The sequence below is a fragment of the Mustelus asterias genome, chromosome 30, assembly GCF_964213995.1.
Source record: "Mustelus asterias chromosome 30, sMusAst1.hap1.1, whole genome shotgun sequence".
Classification (NCBI taxonomy): Eukaryota; Metazoa; Chordata; class Chondrichthyes; order Carcharhiniformes; family Triakidae; genus Mustelus; species Mustelus asterias.
The window spans coordinates 17,288,510-17,313,535 of record NC_135830.1 but is presented as its reverse complement, the minus strand read 5'-3'; the positions used below and the strand labels follow the sequence as shown (position 1 = coordinate 17,313,535).

The 25,026-nt window shown below is 48.8% G+C and overlaps 2 protein-coding genes across 2 annotated transcripts in view; one reads left to right on the top strand and one right to left on the bottom strand.

The window, feature by feature from the left end:
• LOC144480811 (uncharacterized) overlaps nt 1-25,026 on the bottom strand; it is a 992,083-nt gene that overhangs the window by 779,045 nt on the left and 188,012 nt on the right. The gene's annotated exons all lie outside the window — the stretch shown is intronic.
• LOC144480924 (uncharacterized) overlaps nt 610-25,026 on the top strand; it is a 196,312-nt gene continuing 171,895 nt past the window's right edge. The window contains exon 1 of the mRNA XM_078200549.1: nt 610-691. Within this exon, the coding sequence (XP_078056675.1) occupies nt 610-691 (82 nt within the window). The remainder of the gene's footprint in view (nt 692-25,026) is intronic.

Genomic DNA, 25,026 nt, shown 5'->3' with positions numbered 1-25,026 from the left:
CTCATAATATTTGGTCTGCTCCTGCTGATCTTAACAAACTCTATAACTGGCCGGCTCTTAAATATCTTGGCTGTGTTGCAGATTTTCAGAGCTGTAAAGTCCCTGTTTGAAAGCACCATCTGTGATGTTTTCCCTTGATTCAAGAACACCGTCTCCTGGAAGTTCACCTCCAATTCTTCACCACCCTGACTTTGAAATATTTTTGACCATCCTTCACTGTTACTGGCACAAAATCCTAAAATTTCATTCCAAACAGCACTGTTGGTGCACCTACACCCCAGGACTGCAGCGGTTCAGGAAACTAGCTCACCACCTCCATTCTTTCAAACCTGAATATCATCGGCCATTGAATGTGAAAGGAGAAATGTCCGCCTGTTCTGTCTGTGGGAAAAGGTTTTAAACATCAGTGTGACTGGAAAAGCACCGAGACACACACACACCCGAGTGAGGTGTTCAGTGAACCAACTGTGGAAAGAGCTTTAAAACCAGTTACACGGCCTGAAAAAACATCACACCATTCACAGCGGGGAGAAACCGTACACAGGTTCTGTGTGTGGACAAGTCTTCAACTGATTGTCCAACCTGGAGAGACACAAGGACACCAGCACCATGGAGCAACCGTGGAAATGTGGGGATTGTGGGAAAGGATACAGTTACCCTTCTGAATTGGAAATGCATCAACGCGCTCACACTGGGGAGAGGCCATTCACCTGCTCCACCTATGGGAAGGGATTCACTCAGTCATCCAGCCTGCTGACACACCAGTATGTTCACACTGATCAGACACCTTTCAAATGTTCTGACTGTGAGAAAACATTTAAAAGCAAAAAGTATCTGCTGAGGCACCAACACATTCACAGTGAGGAGAAGCCGTTCACCTGCTCCTTGTGTGGGAAGCGATTCACTGCTACATCCAACCTGCAGAAACACCAGCGAGTTCACACTGACAAGAGACCCTTTAAATGTCCAGACTGCGGGAAGTGCTTGAAAACCTCCGGTGAAGTGACGTGTCACCAACGTGTTCACACTGACGAGAGACCATTCAGATGCTCTCATTGTGGGACTGGGTTCAGGCGATCATCTGAACTCACTGTACACCAGCGAATTCACACTGGAGAGAAGACCGTACAGCTGCTCTGTGTGTGGGAAGAACTTCATTCAGTCATACCACCTGCTGAAACACCAGCAAATTCACTCCGATATAAAACCTTTTCAATGTTTTGACTGTGAGCAGAGCTTTAAAAGCAGCAATGGTCTCATGATGCATCAACGAGTTCACACTGGGGAGAGGCCGTTCACCGGCTGTGTGTGTGGGGGAAGGGATTCACTCAGTCATCCAGCCTACTGAAACATCAGCAAATTCACTCTGATATAAAACATTCTAAATGTTTTGATTACGAGCAGAATTTTAAAAGCTGCAGTGGTCTAATGATACACCAGCAAGTTCATACAGGGGAGAAACTGTTCACCTGTTCCGAGTGCGGGAGTAGATCCACTGACTTACAGCAAATGCTGAGACACCAGCAACTTCACGAGTGTCTGTCGGGGTTGGATTCAGCTGCTTTTGCTGCTGTTAATCATATTGAGGACTAAATGTATGGGTTAATCCTAAGGTGTGTACGAAATGTGTTCCAGCCACTCTCTTCCACAGTTCAGAGCTCCGAGACATGGAACAGAAGCTCCTTTACAACTGGATTTAGAGTCAGGAAAAACAACGGTGAATGCTGGAAACTAAGATTTTAGTCCAGGAGTCAGAGATTACCCAAAAAGGGGGTCGGTGTCATTGGTGATTTTGAAACATTTTGTTCAGAAGCAACAGTGATGAAAGCTTCGGGTTTTTGTGCCCAGATCACCAACAACCTGTCCAGGTCCCTCCAAACTGACGCTACAGTTAAGAAAGCCCACCAACGCCTCTACTTTCTCAGGAGGCTCAGGAAATTCGGCATGTCTGCTACGACTCTCACCAACATTTACAGCTGCACCATAGAAAGCATCCTCTGAGAATGTATTACAGCTTGATATGGCTCCTGCTCTGACCAAGACCACAATAAACTCCAAAGGGTTGTGTCTGAAACCCAGTCCATCATGCAAACCAGCCTCCCATCCATCGACTCTGTCTACACTTCCCTCTGCCTCGGCAAAGCAGCCAGCATAATCAAGGACCCCACACACCCCAGACATACTCTTTTCCTCCTTCAGTCAGGGAAAAAATACAAAAATCTGAGGTCACCTACCAACCGACTCAAGAGCAGCTTCTTCCCTGCTGCTGTCAGACTTTTGAATGGACCTAACTTATATTAAGTTGATGTTTCTCTGCACCCGAGCTATGGTTGTAAGACTACATTCGATACCCTCTCTTTTCCTTCTCTATTAACGTCACGCTTTGTCTGTATAGCGCAAGAAAAAGTACTTTTCACTGTTTACTAATACATGTGACAGTAATAAATCAATTTTTTTTAAAAAATGGTACATCAGTTAAATAGGCAGACAAGACAAATGACCCATAACAAGTGAGAACAGTTTACTGATCCCGGATCAGCGGGATGCTGAGCTCTGTGTTTGGAGGTGACAGTCTCCCCGGAATGGTTTCCTGGTCCCAGATCAGACACTCGGACGGATGAAGCTGATCTCTGCAGCTGGAGGTGACGGTCTCTTCGGATCTCACTCCTCTGGATCCAGTCAAAGTGTTTGGTGTCTGTCTGAATCCAGCACGGATCACTTTGAAAAACTCTTTCCTGTCTAAAGTGATTTTCCCTCTCGAGCCTGTTTAACCTTCACTCAGACATTTGGTTAAAGTCCAGGTCATAAGATCCAACCTTATCCGGTTTAGAAATGTCTTGTGTCAGGGTTTATGACAGAGACATGTCCTGGATAGAGAGAACAAGTCTGTCCTGTGTTTGTCACCCAGCAAGCTGTACCCAGTGTGTTGTGCCTGATTCAATCGACAAACAGTTTATTGAGTTACGCCAGCGGGGAGAAGCCACAGGGGCTGACCATGTGCAACTCCACCCAACAAAGAATATCATCAATTCTTATACAGTTACTCAGCTCATCCCGGCTGGACACAATCCAATCAGAATGGTGATAGATTACATACATTATAGGTTCAATAAAATTAGTATCTGGGCATTATGGGGCTTTGTGATCATCTCATGGACAGGTGCCCCCATCATGATGCTTTCCAGACCCCCCTTGGGGGGTCTTTCTTGGGCTTTCTTTGTCCATAGACTCCCTTAGTTAGAAATGGGGTGGATTAAAAGTTCTCAACTGGACGTCAGCACCGTTCCTTTGTTTTAATCTAATGACCACATGGTCTGTGTTGTGGGAAAAATGCCACTTGTGAGTCAGGCTTGAAGGTTTCAACAATACAGTTTTATTTAACGAAGCTTCGTGGAGAAAAGGCACTGGCACTCCGCAGTGCTTCTTGACAGCTACCTTCTCTCAATGAGACAATAGGAGCGGTCCATCTTTATACCCTTTACACAATAGATGGACCGGACATCTAGCCATTATCACATCATTGTAATCAAGTAGGTGATTGATCATTAAACACATCGTTATCGACAAATACAGACATAAGCATGTTAACATCGCATTGTTCTATGAATGGATACATTTCCTACGTCAGTGATGATCAATGACTTTAGTTTCGGTCCATTCATACAGTAGTTTACAGTAATTGGTTTCCCTGCAGTTATGTATTCCTGATCCCACCTGTCGTTATTTTATTATCTATCCCTATTGTCCTTATCTTTAAGCCCTGGCTGGCTTCCTGTAGGATTTGATTCCTGCATGTTTAACTTTGGATAGCTGTCTGTCCTTTATGTTTTAATCTCAGGTGGCTGTTTGTACTGAAAGTCAGTGTCCGTTTAATGTTTCTTTCCCAGGTGACTGTTTGTGTGCCAGGCAACCATCTTACGTGTACCCATCTGTATATTTTTCCTCCTTCAGTCTGGGAACATTTCTATTTAATACTCTCTCTTTTCAAACTCTTTTCTTCAGTATCCAATTCCAGAATTTTCCTTTTCTTTGTGTTACTTGCATCAGGAATAAATCTTTGGACCTGACAGGAAGTTTAACCCAAGATCAATCCAACACAGGATTGGTCAGAATCATTTCACGTGTGTCAAATTTTAAATAACTATTACAAATTAAAACTCTCATTCTCACATGGGTGAATTGTTTCCGGATTAAAATTCCCACGTTTCGTAAAATATCCTGGAATCCTGTCTCTGGACAGTAAATATGGCTCCAGGTTCATAACTTCTGAACAAAAAAAGTTTTATGAATCACACTTCCTTTTTAAAAAATATGTTTGATTTAAATCACAGACAGAAAACCTGAAAGCTTGAAGCATTCAACCCACAAATATCATCCATACACAAACAGAGAAACTTAGCATGTGCTTTACAACAACAATAATCAAAATTACTTAAGCGTTCTTGTGATCCTGTTTTTAAACTTCCAAAAATGCCTTTAATTAAAGACTCAAGGTAAGGTTAATTCCCCAGAAAGATAAACCTTAACAAATGTAGCCCAAAACAATAATAAAACACATCTACAAACATCCACAGAAAACAAACAAAACACATAGATTCTCACAGCTCGTAAATTTCAAACAATGAATCCTCAGCATTCTCTCTCGCAGCTATAGCTTCTTAAAGCGACAGAGCACTACAAGCTCACAACTCCTTGATTAAAATAAGATACAAGATCCTTCATTATAACTTAACCTTTTTTAAGCCAACTTACAAAGACTGATGTTCGAGGCAACATCTTTTGTTGATTTAAAATCCCAAACACGTTACTCCCAAACACCGGCAAAATCTTTGTTCTTTATCTGGGGATAAAATACTCAGTTATTCCAAATTCCTCCAGGCTGTGCTTAATATTTCCCCATTTAACTTATTCCCAGAAATCCTCAATTATAAACTAAAATAGACACATGAGTTTCCGGGCAGTCACAGGAATATGGTCAAGATAGTCCAGTCCCACAATGCCTCACATTCAATCTGCAGTCCTTCAATTATAACAGAATATGTGGCTGTATGTAGCTGCCTTGGCCATGGTCAACCCCAACCCCAAGGGTGCCTTCTTGAACTGCTGCAATGCCTGAGGTGTACGTACACCCACAGTGCTGTTAGGAAGGGACTTCCAGTTACTGAGAGAGACAAGAGATGAAATTGCTGGGCCTCTAACAGATATCTTAGTTTCTTCATTGGACACAGGTGAGGTCCCAGAGGATTGGAGGATAGCAAATGTGGTCCCGTTATTTAAGAAAGGTAGCAAGGGTAATTATAGGCCAGTGAGCTTGATGTTCGTGGTAGGGAAATTGTTGGAGAAGATTCTTAGAGATAGGATCTATACACATTTAGAACTGAATAATCTCATTAGCGATAGACAACATGGTTTTGTACAAGGGAGGTCATGCCTCGCAAATTTGGTTGAGTTTTTTGAGGAGGTGCCAAAAATGATTGATGAGGGAAGGGCCGTGGATGTCGTCTACATGGATTTTAGTAAAGCGTTTGACAAGGTCCCTCATGGCAGGCTGGTGCAAAAGGTTAAATCTCACGGGATCAAAGGTGAACTCGCGAGATGGGTACAGAACTGGCTTGGCCATAGAAGAGAGGGTAGCAGTGGAGGGGTCTTTTTCTGATTGGAGGTCTGTGACTAGTTGTGTTCATGATGTGGAGATGCCGGCGTTGGACTGGGGTGAACACAGTAAGAGTTTTACAACACCAGGTTAAAGTCCAACAGGTTTATTTGGTAGCAAATACCATAAGCTTTCGGAGCGCTGCTCCTTTGTCAGATGGAGTGGAAATCTGCTCTCAAACAGTGCACAGAGACATAAAATCAAATTACAGAATACTGATTAGAATGCGAATCTCTACAACCAGCCAGGTCTTAAAGATACAGACAGATACTAGTGGTGTTCCGCAGGGCTCTGTACTGGGACCTCTGCTGTTTGTGATATATATAAATGATTTGGAAGACGATGTAGCTGGTCTGATTAGTAAGTTTGCGGACGACACAAAGATTGCTGGGGTTGCGGGTAGTGATGAACATTGTCAGAGAATACAGCAGGATATAGATAGGCTGGAAAATTGGGCGGAGAAATGGCAGATGGAATTTAATCCAGATAAATTCAAAGTGATGCATTTTGTCGATCTAATGCAGGGGGGAGCTATACAATAAATGGCAGAACCATCAGGAGTATAGACACGCAGAGGGATCTGGGTGTGCAAGTCCACAGATCCTTAAAGGTGGCAGCCCAGGTGGAAAAGGTGGTGAAGAAGGCATATGGCATGCTTGCCTTTAGTGGACGGGGCATAGAGTATAAAAGTTGGCATATGATGTTGCAGTTATATAGAACGTTGGTTAGGCCACATTTGGAATACTGCGTCCAGTTCTGGTCGCCACACTACCAGAAGGACGTGGAGGCTTTGGAGAGAGTGCAGAAAAGGTTTACCAGGATGTTGCCTGGTATGAAGGGTATTCGCTATGAGGAGAGATTGAGTAAACTAGGGTTGTTCTCCCTGGAAAGACGGAGGTTGAGGGGGCGACCTAATAGAAGTTTATAACATTATGAAGGGCATAGATAGGGTGAACAGTTGGAAGCTTTTTCCCAGGTCAGAAATGACAAACACAAGGGGTCACAAGTTCAAGGGAAGGGGGGCAAGGTTCAATACAGATATGTGGGGGACGTATTTTACACAGAGGGTGGTGGGGGCCTGGAATGCACTACCAAGCAAGGTGGTTGAGGCAGACACGCTAGGATCATTTAAGACTTATCTAGATAGCCACATGAACAGACTGGGAAGAGAGGGATACAAACGGATGGTCAAGTTAGGAACACATGATCAGTGCAGGCTTGGAGGGCTGAAGGGCCTGTTCCTGTGCTGTATTGTTCTTTGTACATATTCCAGACTTTCACTGGACTGTAGGTGGATATCAGATTGATATATTCCATTCAACCACACCCAAGGTGAGTTATTCCAATTCCTTTATTGTCCAGGACAATATATTCACAATATCTTTAAAACAGAAATTAAACATTCCCATTTGATTTCAGACAGTAACATATTCTGTTAGTTTGTTCTTTATTGTCGATGTCAGGCGGGGGTTGTTCTCCTTGGAGCAAAGGAGGTTGAGGGGAGATTTGATAGAGGTGGACAAGATTCTGACAGGTTTAGATAAGGTGGACAAAGAAAAGCTGTTCCCATTCGCTGATGGGACAAGGATGAGGGGGACACAGATTTCTTGTTTTGGGTCAGAGATGCAGCGGGGGGCAGTGGGGGGGGGGGGGAGGGAGGGAGTGGGGGGGGGAGGGAGTGGGGGGAGGGACTGGGGGGGAGGGACTGGGGGGGAGGGAGTGAGGGGGGGAGGGAGTGGGGGGGAGCGGGGGGCGGTGGGGAGATGTGAGGAAGAATATTCTGATGCAGCGAATGGTAATGACCTGAAACTCGCTGTCTATGAGGGTGGAGGAAGTGGAGACAATAAACAATTAAAAAGGAAATTGGATGGGCATTTGGGGTGTTCCAAACAGAACAAAGAAAATTACAGCACAGAAACAAGCCCTTTGGCCCTCCAAGCCTGCAGCAACCATGCTGCCCGTCTGAACTAAAACCCCCTACCTTTACGGGGACCATATCCCTCTATTCCTATGCTATTCATATATTTGTCAAGACACATCTTCAAAGTCACTATCGTATCTGCTTCCACTACCTTCCCCGGCAACGAGTTCCAGGCACCCACCACCCTCTGTGTAAAAAACCTGCCTTGTGCATCTCCTTTAAACCTTGCCCCTCGCACCTTAAACCTATGCCCCTCTTAACTGACTCTTCCACCCTGGGAAAAAGCGTCTGACTATCCACTCTGTCCATGACCCTCATAATCTTGGAGACTTCTATCAGGTCGCCCCCCTCAACCTCCTTCGTTCCACTGAGAACCAACCAAGTTTCTCCAACCTCTCCTCATAGCTAATGCCCTCCATACCAGGCAACATCCTGATAAATATTTTCCGTACCCTCTCCAAAGCCTCCACATCCTTCTGGTACTGTGGTGACCAGAATTGAACACGAGATTCCAAGTGGGGTTTAACTAAGGTTCTATAAAGCTGCAACATGACTTGCCAATTTTTAAACTCAATGTCCCGGCCGATGAAGGCAAGCATGCCGTATGCCTTCTTGACTACCTTCTCCACCTGCGTTGCCACTTTCAATGACCTGTGTACCTGTACACCCAGATCCCTCTGCCTATGTATACTCTTAAGGGTTCTGCCATTTACTGTATATTTCCCATCATTATCTCACATTTGTCCGGATTCAACTTCATCTGCCATCTCTCCGCCCAAGTCTCCAACTGCTCTATATCCTGCTGTATCCTCTGCCAGTCCCCATCGCTATTCGCAATTCCACCAACCTTTGTATCGTCCACAAACTTACCAATCAAACCAGTTACATTTTCCTCCAAATCATTTATCCTTGGAAAGACGGAGAATGAGGGGAGATCTAATAGAGGTGTACAAGATTATGAAGGGTATAGATAGGGTGAACAGTGGGAAGCTTTTTCCCAGGTCGGAGGTGACGATCACGAGGGGTCACGGGCTCAAGCTGAGAGGGGCGAAGTATAACTCAGATATCAGAGAGACGATTTTTACACAGAGGGTCGTGGGGGCCTGGAATGCGCTGCCAAGTAGGGTGGTGGAGGCAGGCACGCTGACATCGTTTAAGACTTACCTGGATAGTCACATGAGCAGCCTGGGAATGGAGGGATACAAACGATTGGTCTAGTTGGACCAAGGAGCGGCACAGGCTTGGAGGGCCGAAGGGCCTGTTTCCTGAGCTGTACTGTTCTTTGTTCTTTATATATTACAAATAGCAAAAGTCCCAGCACTGATCCCTGAGGAATGTCACTTGTCACAGCCCTCCATTCAGAAAGGTACCTTTGCACTGCCAACCTCTGTTTTCTTCTGACTAAATATCTCTAAACTTCCTAACACCCTGTCACTCTGTGATCCTTGTGACATTTGAAACCAGGTATTCGCAAAAAGACTCAAAGAGCATCAGCCCACTGGAGGCTGAGACCAGCCAGTCCAGCACAAAGAAACCCTCTGACCCTCCCCATTGACCAACTGTGAGAATGAACAAAATGCAGTCCTGGATGTAATTGAGAGCAGAAACAATAACAGCAGAATCCAACCCCTGGAATCACTCGTGAACTTGTTGGTGTCTCAGCAGGTGGGATGAAACTCTGAATCCCTTCCCACACACAGAGCAGGTGAATGGTCTCTCGCCAGTGTGAACTCGCTGGTGTATCCGCAGGTCAGATGACTGAGTGAATCCCTTCCCACACTGAGGGCAGGTGAATGGCCTCTCCCCAGTGTGAACTCGCTGGTGTGTCCGCAGGTGGGTTGACCGAGTGAATCCCTTCCCACACTGAGAGCAGGTGAACGGCCTCTCCCCTGTGTGAACTCGCTGGTGTGTCAGCAGGTCAGATGAGTTTGTGAATCCCTTCCCACAATGAGAGCAGATGAATGGTTTCTCCACAGTGTGAACTCGCTGGTGTGTCTGCAGGTGGGTTGACCGAGTGAATCCCTCCCCACACTGAGAGCAGGTGAACGGCCTCTCTCCTGTGTGAACTCGCTGGTGTGTCCGCAGGTCAGATGACTGAGTGAATCCCTTCCCACACTGAGAGCAGGTGAATGGTTTCTCCCCAGTGTGAACTCGCTGGTGTATCCGCAGGTGGGATGACTGAGTGAATCCCTTCCCACACTGAGAGCAGGTGAACGGCCTTTCCCCTGTGTGACGTAGCTGGTGTCTCTGCAGGTCGGCTGACTGAGTGAATTCTTGCCCACACTGAGAGCAGGTGAACGGTCTCTCCCCAGTGTGAACTCGTTCGTGTGTCCGCAGGTTGGATGACTGAGTGAATCCCTTCCCACACTGAAAACAGGTGAATGGCCTCTCCCCAGTGTGAACTCGCTGGTGTCTCTGCAGGTGGGATGACCGAGTGAATCTCTTCCCACACTGAGAGCAGGTGAATGGCCTCTCCCCAGTGTGAACTCGCTGGTGTCTCTGCAGGTGGAATGACCGAGTGAATCCCTTCCCACACTGAGAGCAGGTAAATGGCCTCTCTCCAGTGTGAACTTGCTGGTGTGTCTGCAGGCTGGATAACTGAATGAATCCCTTCCCACACTGCGAGCAGGTGAATGGCCTCTCCTCAGTGTGAACGCGCTGGTGTGACTGCAGGTGGGATAACTGATTAAATCCCTCCCGACAGTGAGAGCAGATGAATGGTCTCTCCCCAGTGTGGCTACGCCGATGAGTTTCCAGCTCTGATGGGGATCTGTATCCCTTCCCACAGTCTGCACATTTCCATGGTTTCTCCATGGTGCAGGTGTCCTTACCTGTCTCTTGAGTGGACAATTAGTTGAAACTTCGTCCACACACAGAACAAGATTACAGTCTCTACCCGCTGTGAATGGTGTGATATTTATTCAGGCTGTGTAACTGGTTAAAGCTCTTTAGTCAGTGCACTGGAGCACTCTCACTCAAGTGTGGCAGTGTGTTGCTGCTTTTTCACTCACACTGACATTTCAAATCCTTTCAAATCGACAGACTGGACAATCATTTCTCCTTCTGGATTCAAAGTCCGATGATATTGAGGTCCCAAGGAATATGACTCTGTCACGTCTTGACGTGACGTTTGAGATTTCAGCCTGTGATTCCTCTTTCAATATCCTGGAAAATGAGTTTCCAAAAGTCATCAGTGTCAGTACAGGATAGAAATTCAGAACAGACAATTTCTATGGAACATTCTTTCCTCTCTCATTCCCCAAAAGCTGTAAATCTCCACCCCACACACTCTCTCCCCATTCTCAGCAGGTCTGGCAGCATCTGCATGGAGAGAAAAGAACTGATGTTTCAGAGCTTTGACAAAGGGTCATCTAGACAAGAAACATCAGCTCTTTTCTCTCCTTACAGATGCTGCCAGACCTGCTGAGATTTTCCAGCATTTTCTCTCTTGGTTTCAGATTCCAGCATCCGCAGTAATTTGCTTTTATAAGGCTGCAGATACCTCCTCCCAAGTAACATGCGTGTGCCCAAGACATCACCACTTGTTTCCCTTATTTCTTTCGCACCCATGGTGCTCTCCGCAGTAAACACAGAGGAGAAGTATTCATTAAAAATCTCACCCATCTCCTGTGTCTCCACACACAGATGGCCATACTGATTTTTAAGGGGATCTATTCTCTCTCTCGCCACCCTTTTACTCTTAATATAGCTATAGAACCTCTTGGAATTTTCTTTAATCTCACCTGCCAGATCCATATCAGACCCTCTTTTTGTCCTCCTGATTTCCCTCTTCAGTATTTTCTTACACTTTTTATAGTCAGAGTGATTCACTTGTCCCCAAAGAACAAAGCAGCACAGGAACAGGCCCTTCAGCCCTCCAAGCCCACGCCGCTCCCTGGTCCAAACTAGACCATTCTTTTGTATCCCTCCATTCCCACTCCGTTCATGTGGCTATCTAGATAAGTCTTAAACGTTCCCAGTGTGTCCGCTCCACCACCTTGCCTGGCAGCGCATTCCAGGCCCCCACCACCCTCTGTGTAAAATATGTCCTTCTGGTATCCGTGTTAAACCTCCCCCCCTTCACCTTGAACCTATGACCCCTCGTGAATGTCACCACCGACGTGGGAAAACCCTCACCCATTCCATTGTGACATCACACCCTCACCCATTCTATTGTGACATCACACCCTCACCCATTCCATTGTGATGTCACACTCCCACCCATTCCATTGTGACGTCACACTCTCACCCATTCCATTGTGACGTCACACTCTCACCCATTCCATTGTGACCTCAGGGCTTCACTCTCCGATCACAATCCCTGCCGGCCTCCCACATGCAGCCTCAATGGCGGCAGTCAGCCCGGGTCTAACACTACAAGCTGCCGCTCCATTGGGTACAAAGGGGGGAACCAGGAAGTTCATTTCCGGGGTTTGGGTTTGAACAACATGTTTACAAAGGCTCTCCACCCACCCGCCACATTTATCATTCCCCGCGCGCCGCCCTCTACCTCGTATTGATCTCGCTTCCGAGTTAAAACCGTCTTTGGGTCGCCATTACCCGCACTGCGCATGCTTCAGTCCCGCCCCTCATTCACTCCGATTGGTTGGAGGACCAGCCGCTCCCGCTCGGTCCTCCAGCTCCGCCCCCTCTTCCTATTGGTCCGGAGCTGCCGTCAATCAGTCCCCGGACATTGTGATGTGGAGCATGCGCAGTGTCATTGCTGTCCTTGGCGCTTGTTTGTCCCGGAGAAGCGGAGTCAGCGTTAGGCGGTGGCTGGGAGGATTTGGAAACACTTTGTGGATCCGCAAACCCTTCAGAATCATTGTCAGCTCCCTGGTTTGCAGCTGCGGGGCTTCTCCCTCCCTCCCTCCCTCCCGGGAACAGGCCCAGGTTAACGGCCCCATCCTGGCTCAGCCACTGGAGGATGGTTCACATCAGAGGATGGGGGAGGGGGACAATAAATAAGAGGTTACACTTTGGCCTCAAATCAATGAGGACTCTGATCTCTGGGAAGGAAGGAAACCCTGGGAGGTGGGCGGGGAGGATTCACAAACACCCGCTGGAGGCCCCAACATCCAATAAGAAGCTGCAGCTCCCTGCAGTGACCAGGAGAGAAAATAAATGATTTTATATTCACTCTGTACAAAAGAACTGAACCCAGCCAGAATAGAGGGTGGGAGAAAAGATTTGTGAAGATATTTCACACTGGGTTTGCCAGGCTGACCAACTCTCTCAGAGAAAATAAAAGGACATCCTTCATGAGTCTGTCGGAGCAGGTGAGCAGTATTGTGTGCGGTGCTGCTGGAACTGTGTGGGTGGGCACGGGCTGGTTGGCAGCCAGAACAGTTGGAAGAGGGTGCTGCACAGATCCATCTTATGGGTGAAACAGCGCCCATACACCATGCAGCCTGGCACACTGGAGTCATGGGACAATCCATTGAAATATGAGATGGTTGGTTAATGTGGGAGTTGGTTGCAGGACAGGGAGGAGGGAAAGTGTTCAGGATGAGGATTTACTGCTTTACAGGAACAAGTGAGGAAACAATGTTCCACAGAACATACTTTCAAATTCCGGTATCCGCAGTAATTTGCTTTGATTCCAAATAAACTTATTGGACTTTAACATGGTGTTCTGAGACTTCTTACTGTGCAAACTCCACAGAGACAGTCACCCACCGCTGGAATCGAACCCAGACTCAGTGAGGCAGCAGTGCGAACCGCTGTGTCACAGTGAAGGGAGTTTGCCGCAAATTTCGGGTGATAACAATGGGCTGGATGTTGCTCAGAATGTGGAGCACTGCAGCAAAGTACAGACAGACAGAGACAGAGCAGCAAACTGGACTGAGAAATGGAGTCTGCAGACTGGAACTGGCAGCATGAGGAGAGGTTATTTAGTCTAACACTCACAGCAATCTACAACCCACCCCCATTACCGAGACAGTGAGACAGAGATTACAAACACTCACCAACACAGCTCCACTGAAACGTCCCAGGAAAAAAGAGGGAATCTGTGGCAGTTCCTGTCCTGATATAGCCCCAGGACTGTCACTCAAACCCCCAACCCGGCCCAGTTCACAGCTCAGCCTCTCAGCTTGCAGCTTCCTGCACCTCGAGCCAACCCTGCCCAGGTGTGGGAGGGTCTGTGGAACCACAGAGTGGGGGGGAGGGGTGACCTCCTGCTGTGCCCCAAATAGTTTCTCCTTCCCCTCCCCCTTGGCTCTCTAAGGTCTGAATGTGGATGTGTTGATGGACATTGCAGAGCCTCACTGAGCTTATCCTGGGTCACCCCCTCCCCCTGGGTTCAGTGTGTTCAGTTCGCTGCTTCTTTCCCTGCTGAACCTTCAGTTTATCAAAAACAGAAAGTGCTGGAAAACCTCAGCAGGTCTGATCGCATCTGTGATCATCCAGACTGGAAGCATTAACTCCATTCTCTCTCCACAGATGCTGTCAGACCTGCTGAGATTTTCCAGCATTTTCTGTTCCTGTTTCAGATTCCAGCATCCGCAGTATTTTGCTTTTATCTTCATTTAAACAAGCATTCTTTGACGGCCTTTACCCTCCGTGCTCCTTTCCAGAGCTTCCCACCTTCTGCTATTGTTCCTGACTCCCACATTAACCCTGTCATTCCTTCCCTTTATCCCGCTCACATCCCGCTCGAAACTCAGGCTCAGAGTTTTACCGCCATCTCCCCCTCCCCCAGCTCCCACATCCCAACACCCGGAATCTCCAGCCCAGCGGTTCCAGTTTGTCTGGTTTGAGTTCAGATTTGCCGCACCACCGACAGGATTTCACTTCAAACCCGCCGAAACTGACTGCTCACAAATCCCAAAATGTTTCTCCAGCAGCCCTGGCTTGTTAACGTTGTTTAAAGTCAGCGCCCAAATGCAGTTACTCTCCTCAGTTTAAAAAACTTATCCGTTTAATCCAAAGTATTATTCGCACCAGACATAAACACAAAATTGTGAACGTTACCCACCGCCCCCAACTCCCCCGCCCCTCCCCCTCCTCCCCCCCCAACGAGACCCGAGCTGGGGTGTCCCGAGGAAGAGACATCTGTTTCGGGTGTGACAATTCTTCCACATTCTCTGGTTGACATCAAACGGAAAACGCTGGAAATTGCCCCCATTACCGAGATAGTGAGACAGAGATTACAAACACTCACCAACACAGCTCCAGTGAAATGTCCCAGGGAAAAGGGGGAATCTGTGGCTGTTCCTGTCCTGATATCGCCCCAGGACTGTCACTCAAACCCCCAACCCGGCCCAGTTCACAGCAAATTGCTGCTTTTGTCAAAAGGGTCACTTGGACTCGAAACGTCAGCTCTTTTTGTCTCCTTACAGATGCTGCCAGACCTGCTGAGATTTTCCAGCGTTTTCTCTTTCGGCTGGAAATACTCAACAAGTCAGGCAGCCTCTGTGGAGAGAGGAACAGACTGAATGTGACCTGTCATCGGAACTGGGAAATATATTATTATTTCTCGCAACTGAAAGAGACACTTTACAGCCTTCAGAACAAAACTGAGCTCAACAATTTTACACCCCAATTTCTCCCCCCATTGTGATCTGTGTTTCGTTGCTGCTTTTTTCACCTCATTTCCCAATTGTTTTCTTTACTTTACATTCAGACTATCGCTCACCGGCTATTCACACCTCATCCAGAACATCTTTTGTGTCTTTACTTGTTCAATTACCACTTGTTTTGGTCTTGGGCCGTGAAACATTTTGTCAGTTTGCAGATCTTTCATTTTGTTCTTCTCCACCTCCCTCTCTCAATTCTTCAGAGGTCAGTCTTTGACAAAGGGTCATCTGGACTCGAAACGTCAGCACTTTTCTCTCCTGACAAATGCCCGTGACCGCTGAAGTGCGTCATGGGCATTCAGTCTCTGATCTTCAGGTAAGCGTTCTCCAAGGCGGCCTTCACGACACACGACAGCGCAGAGTCGCTGAGCAGAAACTGATAGCCAAGTTTCGCACACATGAGGACGGCCTAAGCCGGGATGTTGGCTTTATGTCACACTATCAGTAACCCCCACAGCTTGCCTCCTGGACTTGCTGGCTGTCCTGTCTGGAGACAATACACATCTCTTTAACCTGTGCTTAATGCTCCCTCCACTCACATTGTCTGTATCTTTAAGAACTGGTTGGCTGTAGAGATTTGCATTCCAATCAGTATTCTGTAACTTGATTTTGTGTCTCTGTGCCCTGTTTGAGAGCAGATTTCCACTCCATCTGACGAAGGAGCAGCGCTCCAAAAGCTAATGGTATTTGCTATCAAATAAACCTGTTGGACTTTAACCTGGTGTTGTTAAAACTGTTACTCTAAATATATCCCCATAACTCCGGGTGGGAGTGGAATTGATGATTTCTTGACTGTCTGCACTGCTGCCTCACAGTGCCAGGGACCCGGGTTCAATTCCCAGCTTGGGTCACTGTCTGTGTGGAGTCTGCACGTTCTCCCCGTGTCTGTGTGGGTTCCCTCCGGGTGCTCCAGTTTCCTCCCACCGTCTGAAAGATGTGCTATTTAGGTGCATTGACCCAAACAGGTGCTGGAGTGTGGCGACTAGGGGAATTTCACAGTAACTTCATTGCAGTGTTAATGTAAGCCTTACTTGTGACTAATAAATAAATTTAACTTTTAACTTTAATTTTGTGAACTCATAGAATCGTAGAATCTTACAGTGCAGAAGGAGGCCATTCAGCCCATCGAGTCTGCACCAACCACAATCCCACCCAGGCCCTACCCCCGTAACTCCACATATTTAACCTGCTAATCCTCCTGACACTAGGGTCAATTTTGCATGGCCAGTCAACCTAAGCAGCACATCTTTGGACTGTGGGAGGAAACCGGAGCACCCGGAGGAAACCCACGCAGACACATGGAGAATGTGCAGACTCCGCACAGACAGTGACCCAAGCCAGGAATTAAACTCAGGTCCCTGGCGCTGTGAGGCAGTAGTGCTAACCACTGTGCCACCATGCTGCCCTCATCTCCTTGAACAAATAGTAAATTGTAGAGATTATAAAGTTTGAATTGTAATATCGAATGGTGTAAAATATCTGGGAGCAGAGTGGTTGTGATAAAGGCTGGAATACAGACTGTGGGAATGAGGCTGAAACTGCTGTGCTCAGTGAATGGTTCTTATTGGAGGGAGGGATGTAGCGGGATCTTCCTTGTTACTCCACTTACAGGCCGATGTTTGAGGGTCTGCCGATAGCTGCGAGTGTCTCTCTCTTACAGGCCTTGAAATTTCAAAGGCCGGGGAATGCTGCACTGGGGCAAGTCCACAGGAGAGAGCGCTGAACCAGGCTCACCGTTTATACCTGACCGGTAACCTGATACTTATATCACACAGCCATCCCAAAACCGCCACCAAGGCCTGAGTGATTCTCTCCCTTGTCGGTGGGACAACGGCCACCCTGCACCCACTCCACTCGAGTAGGTCTCCAAGAGAGAGAACAGAGAGACTCTGTTCTTTATCTCCTGACCAGCAGTCTCCCTTGAGTGAGCGGGTTCGAATCGCTCAGATCACCCTCGGTTCCAGACTCCGGATTTATGGTAAGGGATATTGAAACTGTGACCTCGTCAGAGTGCACTGATGAGAGAACAAGAGGCAAGACAAACTCCAAATGAGTTTCAAAACTGACAGTGATTTATTTAACAATAAAATCAACCTCTTCAATACCCCACCACACGTGAATAAAACTTATACTTTATACTACACTATGGGAGAAATGCTAATGGGTACAACGTATTACTGAAGTTTAAAATTACAATACACCACCCCTCCCCTTGCCTCAACCTCTATCCTATCCTCGGGAGCTTCGCAAGTTTGGCTGGGATACTCACAATTCTAAAAGGGGTTCCTTTGTGGTCGGCTCGAATGTCTTAGTGCAGGGTCGGAACTGAAGAGAGCTCGGTCCTGCTTGTCTGTGTCCCTGCTTGCGATTCTGGAAGAGAGCTTGGTTCTGCTTGTCTGTGTCACTGCTTGTGATTCTGGAAGAGAGCTTGGTCCTGCTTGTCTGTGTCACTGCTTGCGATTCTGGAAGAGAGCTTGGTTCTGCTTGTCTGTGTCCCTGCTTGCGATTCTGGAAGAGAGCTTGGTTCTGCTTGTCTGTGTCACTGCTTGCGATTCTGGAAGAGAGCTTGGTTCTGCTTGTCTGTCTCCCTGCTTGTGATTCTGGAAGAGAGCTTGGTTCTGCTTGTCTGTCTCCCTGCTTGTGATTCTGGAAGAGAGCTTGGTTCTGCTTGTCTGTCTCCCTGCTTGTGATTCTGGAAGAGAGCTTGGTTCTGCTTGTCTGTCTCCCTGCTTGTGATTCTGGAAGAGAGCTTGGTTCTGCTTGTTTGACTCTCAGCTCAATTTAACAAAAACACCTTCCCTGCCCCAATAGGTGATTTTCAAGGACAATGGGGCTTTCGATCACCGGCAGTTTCAGTTTAATTTAGTCAAGCCCACACACAAAAGGCTGGAACTGCCTTGACCCCCCCCCCCCCTCCCCCCCTCCCTCGTGGGTCGTTATTTCAATCTCTTCTGTGGATGGGCCGATTTCTGTGGTCATGGACTCCCTGCTGGTCTGTTTACTGTCCTTTGTCCTTCTGATGATTCGATCACTGGTGGATCTGCCTTTTTGGCCACTTACATATTCAGGGGGCTCACACCTTTTTTTCTCTTAGCACAATCCACCGACAGGTTATGTTTGTCCTGCCGAGCCTTCTGGGGGTTTTTATCAGCCAGCAGCCAGAGTTGGCCACTTTTAAACTGTCAGGTTTCTCCTGAGTCCTTTTATAATATGGAGGATTGCCCTGAAACTTACAGATGCTCCTACGATACATCGGGACTCGCTCGGACTGTGTCGATTTAAAACATGGGCAACTCCTGCAGCCTCCAGAACTGTAAGCACCCCTTTGCCAACCTGCGAAGTTATGAACCCCGAAGGTCCCCTTAATCATTAAACTAAACCCTTAAAGCACATCAATTACAGATAAAAACAGTATACAGACAAGAACAAAAAAAATCACGCATTGATACATAACAACAGTTCCTTAAAACGAAGGGAACATAACTTATAGACAAAAGATCATGGGATACGGCTGTGTCACAATAACGGGACTTCGTTCTGGCGGCGTCTGGCCGCTCGATTCATCAGTTGTTGGAGTTTGGCCGTCCTTCTCCATCTTCTAAACTTACAATTTGTGAACAACAAGTTCACGACAATTATCATCTGGCAGACAATAAGTAAATGGGAAATGATGCGGACCCCAGGCTGGAACTACAATCCAGGATTCCAGGTCCCACCAATTTGGAGATTTAATGTTCTCAATTTCCCTGGCGATATCCAGCGTCTTCTGCTCCAGGGAGAAGAAGTGTTTATGTGACAGCTCCCCTGCTGCCAGCAACTTCTTTCATTTCTCTTTGACTGGGGGAATATCAGACCAAAAATCGGCCACAAATTGATGTAAATTTGTTACGTTTTCACGTACTGAGAGGTGAACCGAGGAAGGTTCCGGGTTGGGCAATATTCGCTGTTGTGTCACATGGACGTCTGCCCTGGGTTTAAAGCAGAAGCTGCTGTGCGGTACCGGGCACCACTGCCGTGGTCCGTGCTGATACCGCTGGGCACTGGTGGTGACACCGTACGTCCCACTTCCTGTATATGCCACCTGTGGAGGGACGTGGCCTGCGGCCATCGTCTCCATGGTGCAATTTATAGGCTCTGCCCCAACAGTCCTGAACCCACACTGAGGCCTAGCCTCGGCGTCCATGTGCTGGGGACACCGGATTACTTGTGCTCCCCGGCTCCGGCAACCCAAAAGGTCAATGCCTGTCACAGTCTGCTCCCGCACTATGACATAGGGTGGGACCTTCCCATAGTGAACATGTACCCCCCCCCCCCCCCCCCACCACGAACGACTCCCACATTCTCCACTCGGTACAGTGGGGCTGGTTGTGCCGAGGTTCCCATGACTGGGATTCTCAACGACCACCCCCAAAATTGTATGGTTCGACTTCCCACAATTCACCGGTACTGGGTAGGCTTCTTTACCTGAACCGGCAGTTCGGTAGCTTTCACTGTCATCCCTGACCTGGGAGTCACACACGCTTGCCCCCTGCGGTCCCAATTCATCCCGCTTCCGGAGTCCTGCCACCACCTCATGAAGGTGGTCGATGCCCCTACTGGACATACCTTGGCAGACCCCCATAGGCACAAATACAGTCTCTGGTCGTAAGCCCACCACTTCTCCCACCATACAGTGATCCCTCCTGGTGACCCCGTGATGATCCGGTAGGTGTCATTGTCCAGTCTTTCCCAGTCCGAGGATCGATTCCTCATGTCCAGACTCAGTTTCCTGAGCCACCACCATCTCCCCAAAGGAACATTCCCCTCACAGGCCAAGCACACCCGCCTGCCCTCAGTCACCCTAACCCGGTCGGTTGCCACCTGTATCTCTGCACAGGGTACGGAAGCTTCCCCGTATTTGAAGCTCCTGTGGCTGGAGAACCTGGCCGAGTTTGACCCCAGCCATCCAGGCTATCTCCCCTTATGGGAGTATCCAGCCTGGCTATCCACTACTGGTTCCCTTGCCCGGTCGTTACGAGGGGTGCCCTGCCCCCAGAGCACCCGTACACCATGGATTCCTTCGTGTCCCCACGACGCGCCATACCCATCCTGAGGCACATCATCGCCATCACCCGTACAGCTGGGTGACCCATCTGCAAGACAAAACAGAAACACCTCCTCGCCTTCACCTCGCTATCCACCCTTCCTGCAATCCATCAAAAAATGGAAAGGAGCCATTCGGCCGATGGTAGCGGCGACCGCTTTGAAATTGCAATATGTGTTTTGAAATTGCCGGCTGTGATCCTGTTTTACGCAGCCCGATTCCTCAGGGTCCTAGTGCCCGGTGTCCATTGTTACAGCCGAAGTTCCCGGATTAGACACTCCTGTGATCCCATACCCTGATAGAATCTACACACTCCCAAACACTAATTAAACTCAAACAGAACACAATGCTATATACAACGCCACCGGTCTCCGGGTGGCCAATTCAAAACTGGTCCCCGCTAAGCTGGGGCCGTCCATCTGTTTGGCCCAACAGCCCAGGCCAGACTTCCTCCTGTTGACGGGCCTGACTGCCCCTTGTCTCCCCTTCTGCTAAGGGGTTCTGGGATCCCTCTACTCTCCCTGCGGGGACTGGGTTCCCTCCAGCAGTGCTCTGCAGTGCCGTGTTCCCACCACTCTCTTCCCTGGCCCTTCTACTTCGGGCTCGGGTCCTGGGTGTTAGGTACGACGGGGCCACCTTACCGGGGGCTTGGAGACCCGACAGCTCCTACATTCCCCCCGGCGGTTCCATGCTAATGGTGATACCTCCATTTCCTCGGTTTCTATGGCCTCCGCCTCTCTGAGACAGTTCGCCCGACCTGTGAGCGGGTGCTCGGAATGTCCCTTACTGCACGGGCTGGGTGCCTGTATCACTGTTGGCCTCATGGTGGACACTACCTCTTGTACTGTTGGGCAGGGACAGCACACTGCAACAGATTGACTACTGGGGGGGTCGGTCATCTCCCCTACCGTCTCTACATTCACTGGGGCCTGTTCACCCATCAACTCCCTAGCTCTCGGCCCCCTCTTGCTCTTGCCTGCCCTATTGGGGTTGAACAGTTTGCAGTGGTTCACATGGAACCACTTGACTCTGCGGGGGAGCTGGACAGCGTATACCACGGGGCTGGCTTTATCCACAATACTATATGTGCCAGCGTACAAGGGTTCAAATGCCCCTACCCTTGCAAAATTGCGGACCATCACCTGGTCCCCTATGGCCCACTCGTGATTCATGCGGGGCTCCAGCAGCAGTCTGTTCCTGCGGTGCTGAGCCCCCATGTTACTGACTGCCTGCCAGTGCACCTGCTTAAGCTGCTCTAACAGCTTTTTGGCAAACTTGTCCCTATTTACCTCCCTTTCCCCGGCCCTGAGGGTCAATCCCAGGAACCTGACCTCCCGCAACCCGATCTGTGCTTTCTTTGGGTTGACTTTCAACCCACTCCTACAGAGCAACTCCAACAGCTCGTCGACCAGGGGGCCATGTTCCTCACTACTGTCCGTAAACAGTAAAATGTCATCCACATACTGGTTGAGTCTGTGGGGCTCACTAAATCCTTTCAGACATTCCGCCATGCATTGGTGGAAAATGCTGGGGCTGTTGTGGAACCCTTGTGGGAGGCAGCTCCACGTATACTGCTGCCCCTTAAACATAAACGCAAACCTATATTGGTCCTCCTGCCTGACTGGGATGGACCAGAAGCCGTTAGAAATGTCCAGCACTGTAAATACAGATGCTGACGCTGGGATCTCTCCTAACAGGTCTGCTACGGCTGCCACCGTTGGGGCGCAAGCCGGAATGTTTTTATTGAGGACCCTATAATCCACAGTTGCCCTCCATGAATTATCTGGCTTCCTTACTGGCCAGAGTGGCGAGTTCACGTGGGTGGCGATTGGCCTCAAAATGCCTTGCCTGGCCAGCGAACTTAGGGCGATTTCTAAATCAGCCTCCGCTTCCCGGGGGAAGTTATACTGTTTTTGGGGTCGGGTCATGGGATCCCCGTCTATCCTTACTCTGTCCCGGTGACCCTCCCACAATCATGCTTATGGGTCGCGAAGGCGGCTAGATTTCCTTTTACAGACCCTTGATATTCCTCCGGGGTATTTCTTACTAGGGCCTCTAAATCATACCCCTCCTTGGGCTTTACCACACACAGGGCCCCCTTCTCGTGTGCTTCCTCTATCACCATGACCTCCTTCCCAGCCCCCTCCCCTGTTATGCCCCACAGACAGTGGTTTCTCAGATCCACCAGGACCTGGTGTGCCACTATAAAATCAGCGCCCAAAATCCCTTCACCCTCTTGTTCCCAGCTCATCAGGACGCATTTCCACTGCACCTGGAGTGGCCCTAACCTGATGGACAAAGGAATCGAGAAAACACCAGCCTTCTCGTTCCCCGTAAAGCCAACAAGACTGTAGGGCGCCCCGCTGGATAGGGGGGATGTTCGGGGGTTGTCCGTGTGGACAATAGTACTGGAAGCACCTGTGTCCAGCAGGTAACTTCCGACTACATCCTGGACTCTCATCCTGATGTGGAGATGCCGGCGTTGGACTGGGGTAAACACAGTAAGACGTTTAACAACACCAGGTTAAAGTCCAACAGGTTTATTTGGTAGCAAAAGCTTGTGTGGCTTTTGCTACCAAATAAACCTGTTGGACTTTAACCTGGTGTTGTTAAACTTCTTACTCTCATCCTGACCCAGGGTCTCCCGCATGGGCCATACTCTAGTGGGCATAAAAAGGTGGGCTGCTTCGTTGGTAGTCATAGGGGTGCTTGGGTTTCGGACACGGGTGCTCTCTGGCCGGTTGCCATGGCCGCCTGTCCGGGTTCTGCTGTTTTGGATTGTAAATATGCCAGCAGATCTTTAACATCTATAGTCCCCTGCCCAGGTACACCTACCAGCGGGGCTGGGTTGGCTGCTACCGGGGCCCTTTCCCCCACTGACCTATTCGGGTTTCTGCACTCCCTCCTGTCGTGCCCGGGCTTCCCACACCCGTAGCACACCGGTCTCTTGTCTGAATCCGACTGCCTTCCTGCTTCCACTCCCTTCTCTTGAGGAGTGCTGGTGCAATTTCGTGCACCTTGCCCTGAGAAGGCTTCTCCTCACCCTTCTCCCCATTGCGGTATGCAAGGGTGAGTTTTCTCATTACCTCCACCTCTTTAAGGTTCGGGTCCATTGGGTCGAACCAATGCTCGGCCTTTGCCCTAACTCGCGGGAGACAGTTTGCTACAAGTGTTTTCAGCCAGTGGGCTGTTCCCTCATCCAAATTCTGCCTGTCTAAAGGAGTTCCACACAGTCCCTCATACACCATCCACAGCCTGTCTGCGAACATGTCCGGGGACTCTGTGACTTGCTGCTTTGTCTCCCACACCCTCGTGAAGGGACTACCCTCGTTTAACCCCATGGCCTCCAGAACCGCTGTCTGTGCCGCTACCCATGTTGCAGGTCTTCCCCCTTCCCTGGAGGTCACTGCCTTACGTAGATATGAGTCGAGGGTCATCAGTAATAGTTTTACTCTTTCCACCTCCTCACAGTCATTTATGTCGGCTGCCTGCTGCACCTCCATAAAATGTAATGACGGGTCTCCCGCCCTGGTCAACCTTGGAATGTGGGTCACCATCCCCCTGAGCGCGTGTGCCCCATGGGGAATTGTTATATCCCCCTCTATCGGTCCCCTTTCTGCCTGTCCCACTGGGGGACCATACTTGCGCTGCCTTACCGGGCACATCTGCCCTACCTGGGGCTGATGCCCCTCTGACACTATGGCCTCCGGTTCTCCCACCATGATCGGTAACCCCACCACCTCGTGGTGTGCTACACACGACGGAGACGCCGCTAACTGGGGGTGTTCTCCCGACCCTCCCTTGGGCCCGTCCCTCCCTGGACGGCCCGAACCCACCTGCTATTCCACTGTGTTACCTGTTCATTACAATAGGGACCAGAGTCTGAGGTTATAAATGGGTGAGTTTACTCCAATAGTAATTCTTTCGACATCTGACAAGTTTACAGCTATTAACATCCTGCCTATCAAATAGCTCCAGCCTACATATGAGAGGACCAACATTCAGAGCTTTCAAATCTTTATCCTGAAGTTACAAAACAGACTTTAGTCATCGGCCTGCTGAAACATCGGCACATTCACACAGAGGTGGATTGGACTGTGATCTGTTTATTATTCATCTTTAGTTCAATACAGTTTCTGAGTGATTTAAATTTAAAACAAGGTCTGCAGGCGTGAAGATTTATTGACACATGAATGAGAGATGCTGTGGGGCATTCTACAAGTCCAACAGGGCTGATTTACATCAAAAAAACTCCAACTATCAGGATAAACGTAATTTATTTGGGATGCAATTAGCAGCAGCAATAACAGCAGAATCACACTCCTGTGATCACTGGTGAACTCGCTGGTGTCTCACCAGGTTGTATGACTGGGTGAATCCCTTTCCACACATCGAACAAGTGAACGGCTTCTCCTCACTGTGAACTTGTTGGTGCCTCAGCAGAGTGGATGACCGGGTGAATCCTTTCCCACACTCAGTGCAGGTGAACGGTTTGTCCTCAGTGATTTCGCTGGTGTGCGAGCAGAAGTTTTCTGCTTTTAAAGCTCTTCTCACAGTCAGAACATCTGAACGGTCTCTCATTTGTGTGAACAAGTTGGTGTGAAGTGAGAGAGGATAAACAAGTGAATCCCTTCCCACACACAGGGCAGGTGCACGGCCTCGCCCCAGTGTGAATTCGCTGGTGTACAGTGAGGTCGCCTGATCGCCTGAAGCCAGTCCCGCAGTGAGAACACGTGAATGGTCTCTCGTCAGAGTGAACACGTTGATGGTGACGTAGTTCCTCAGAACT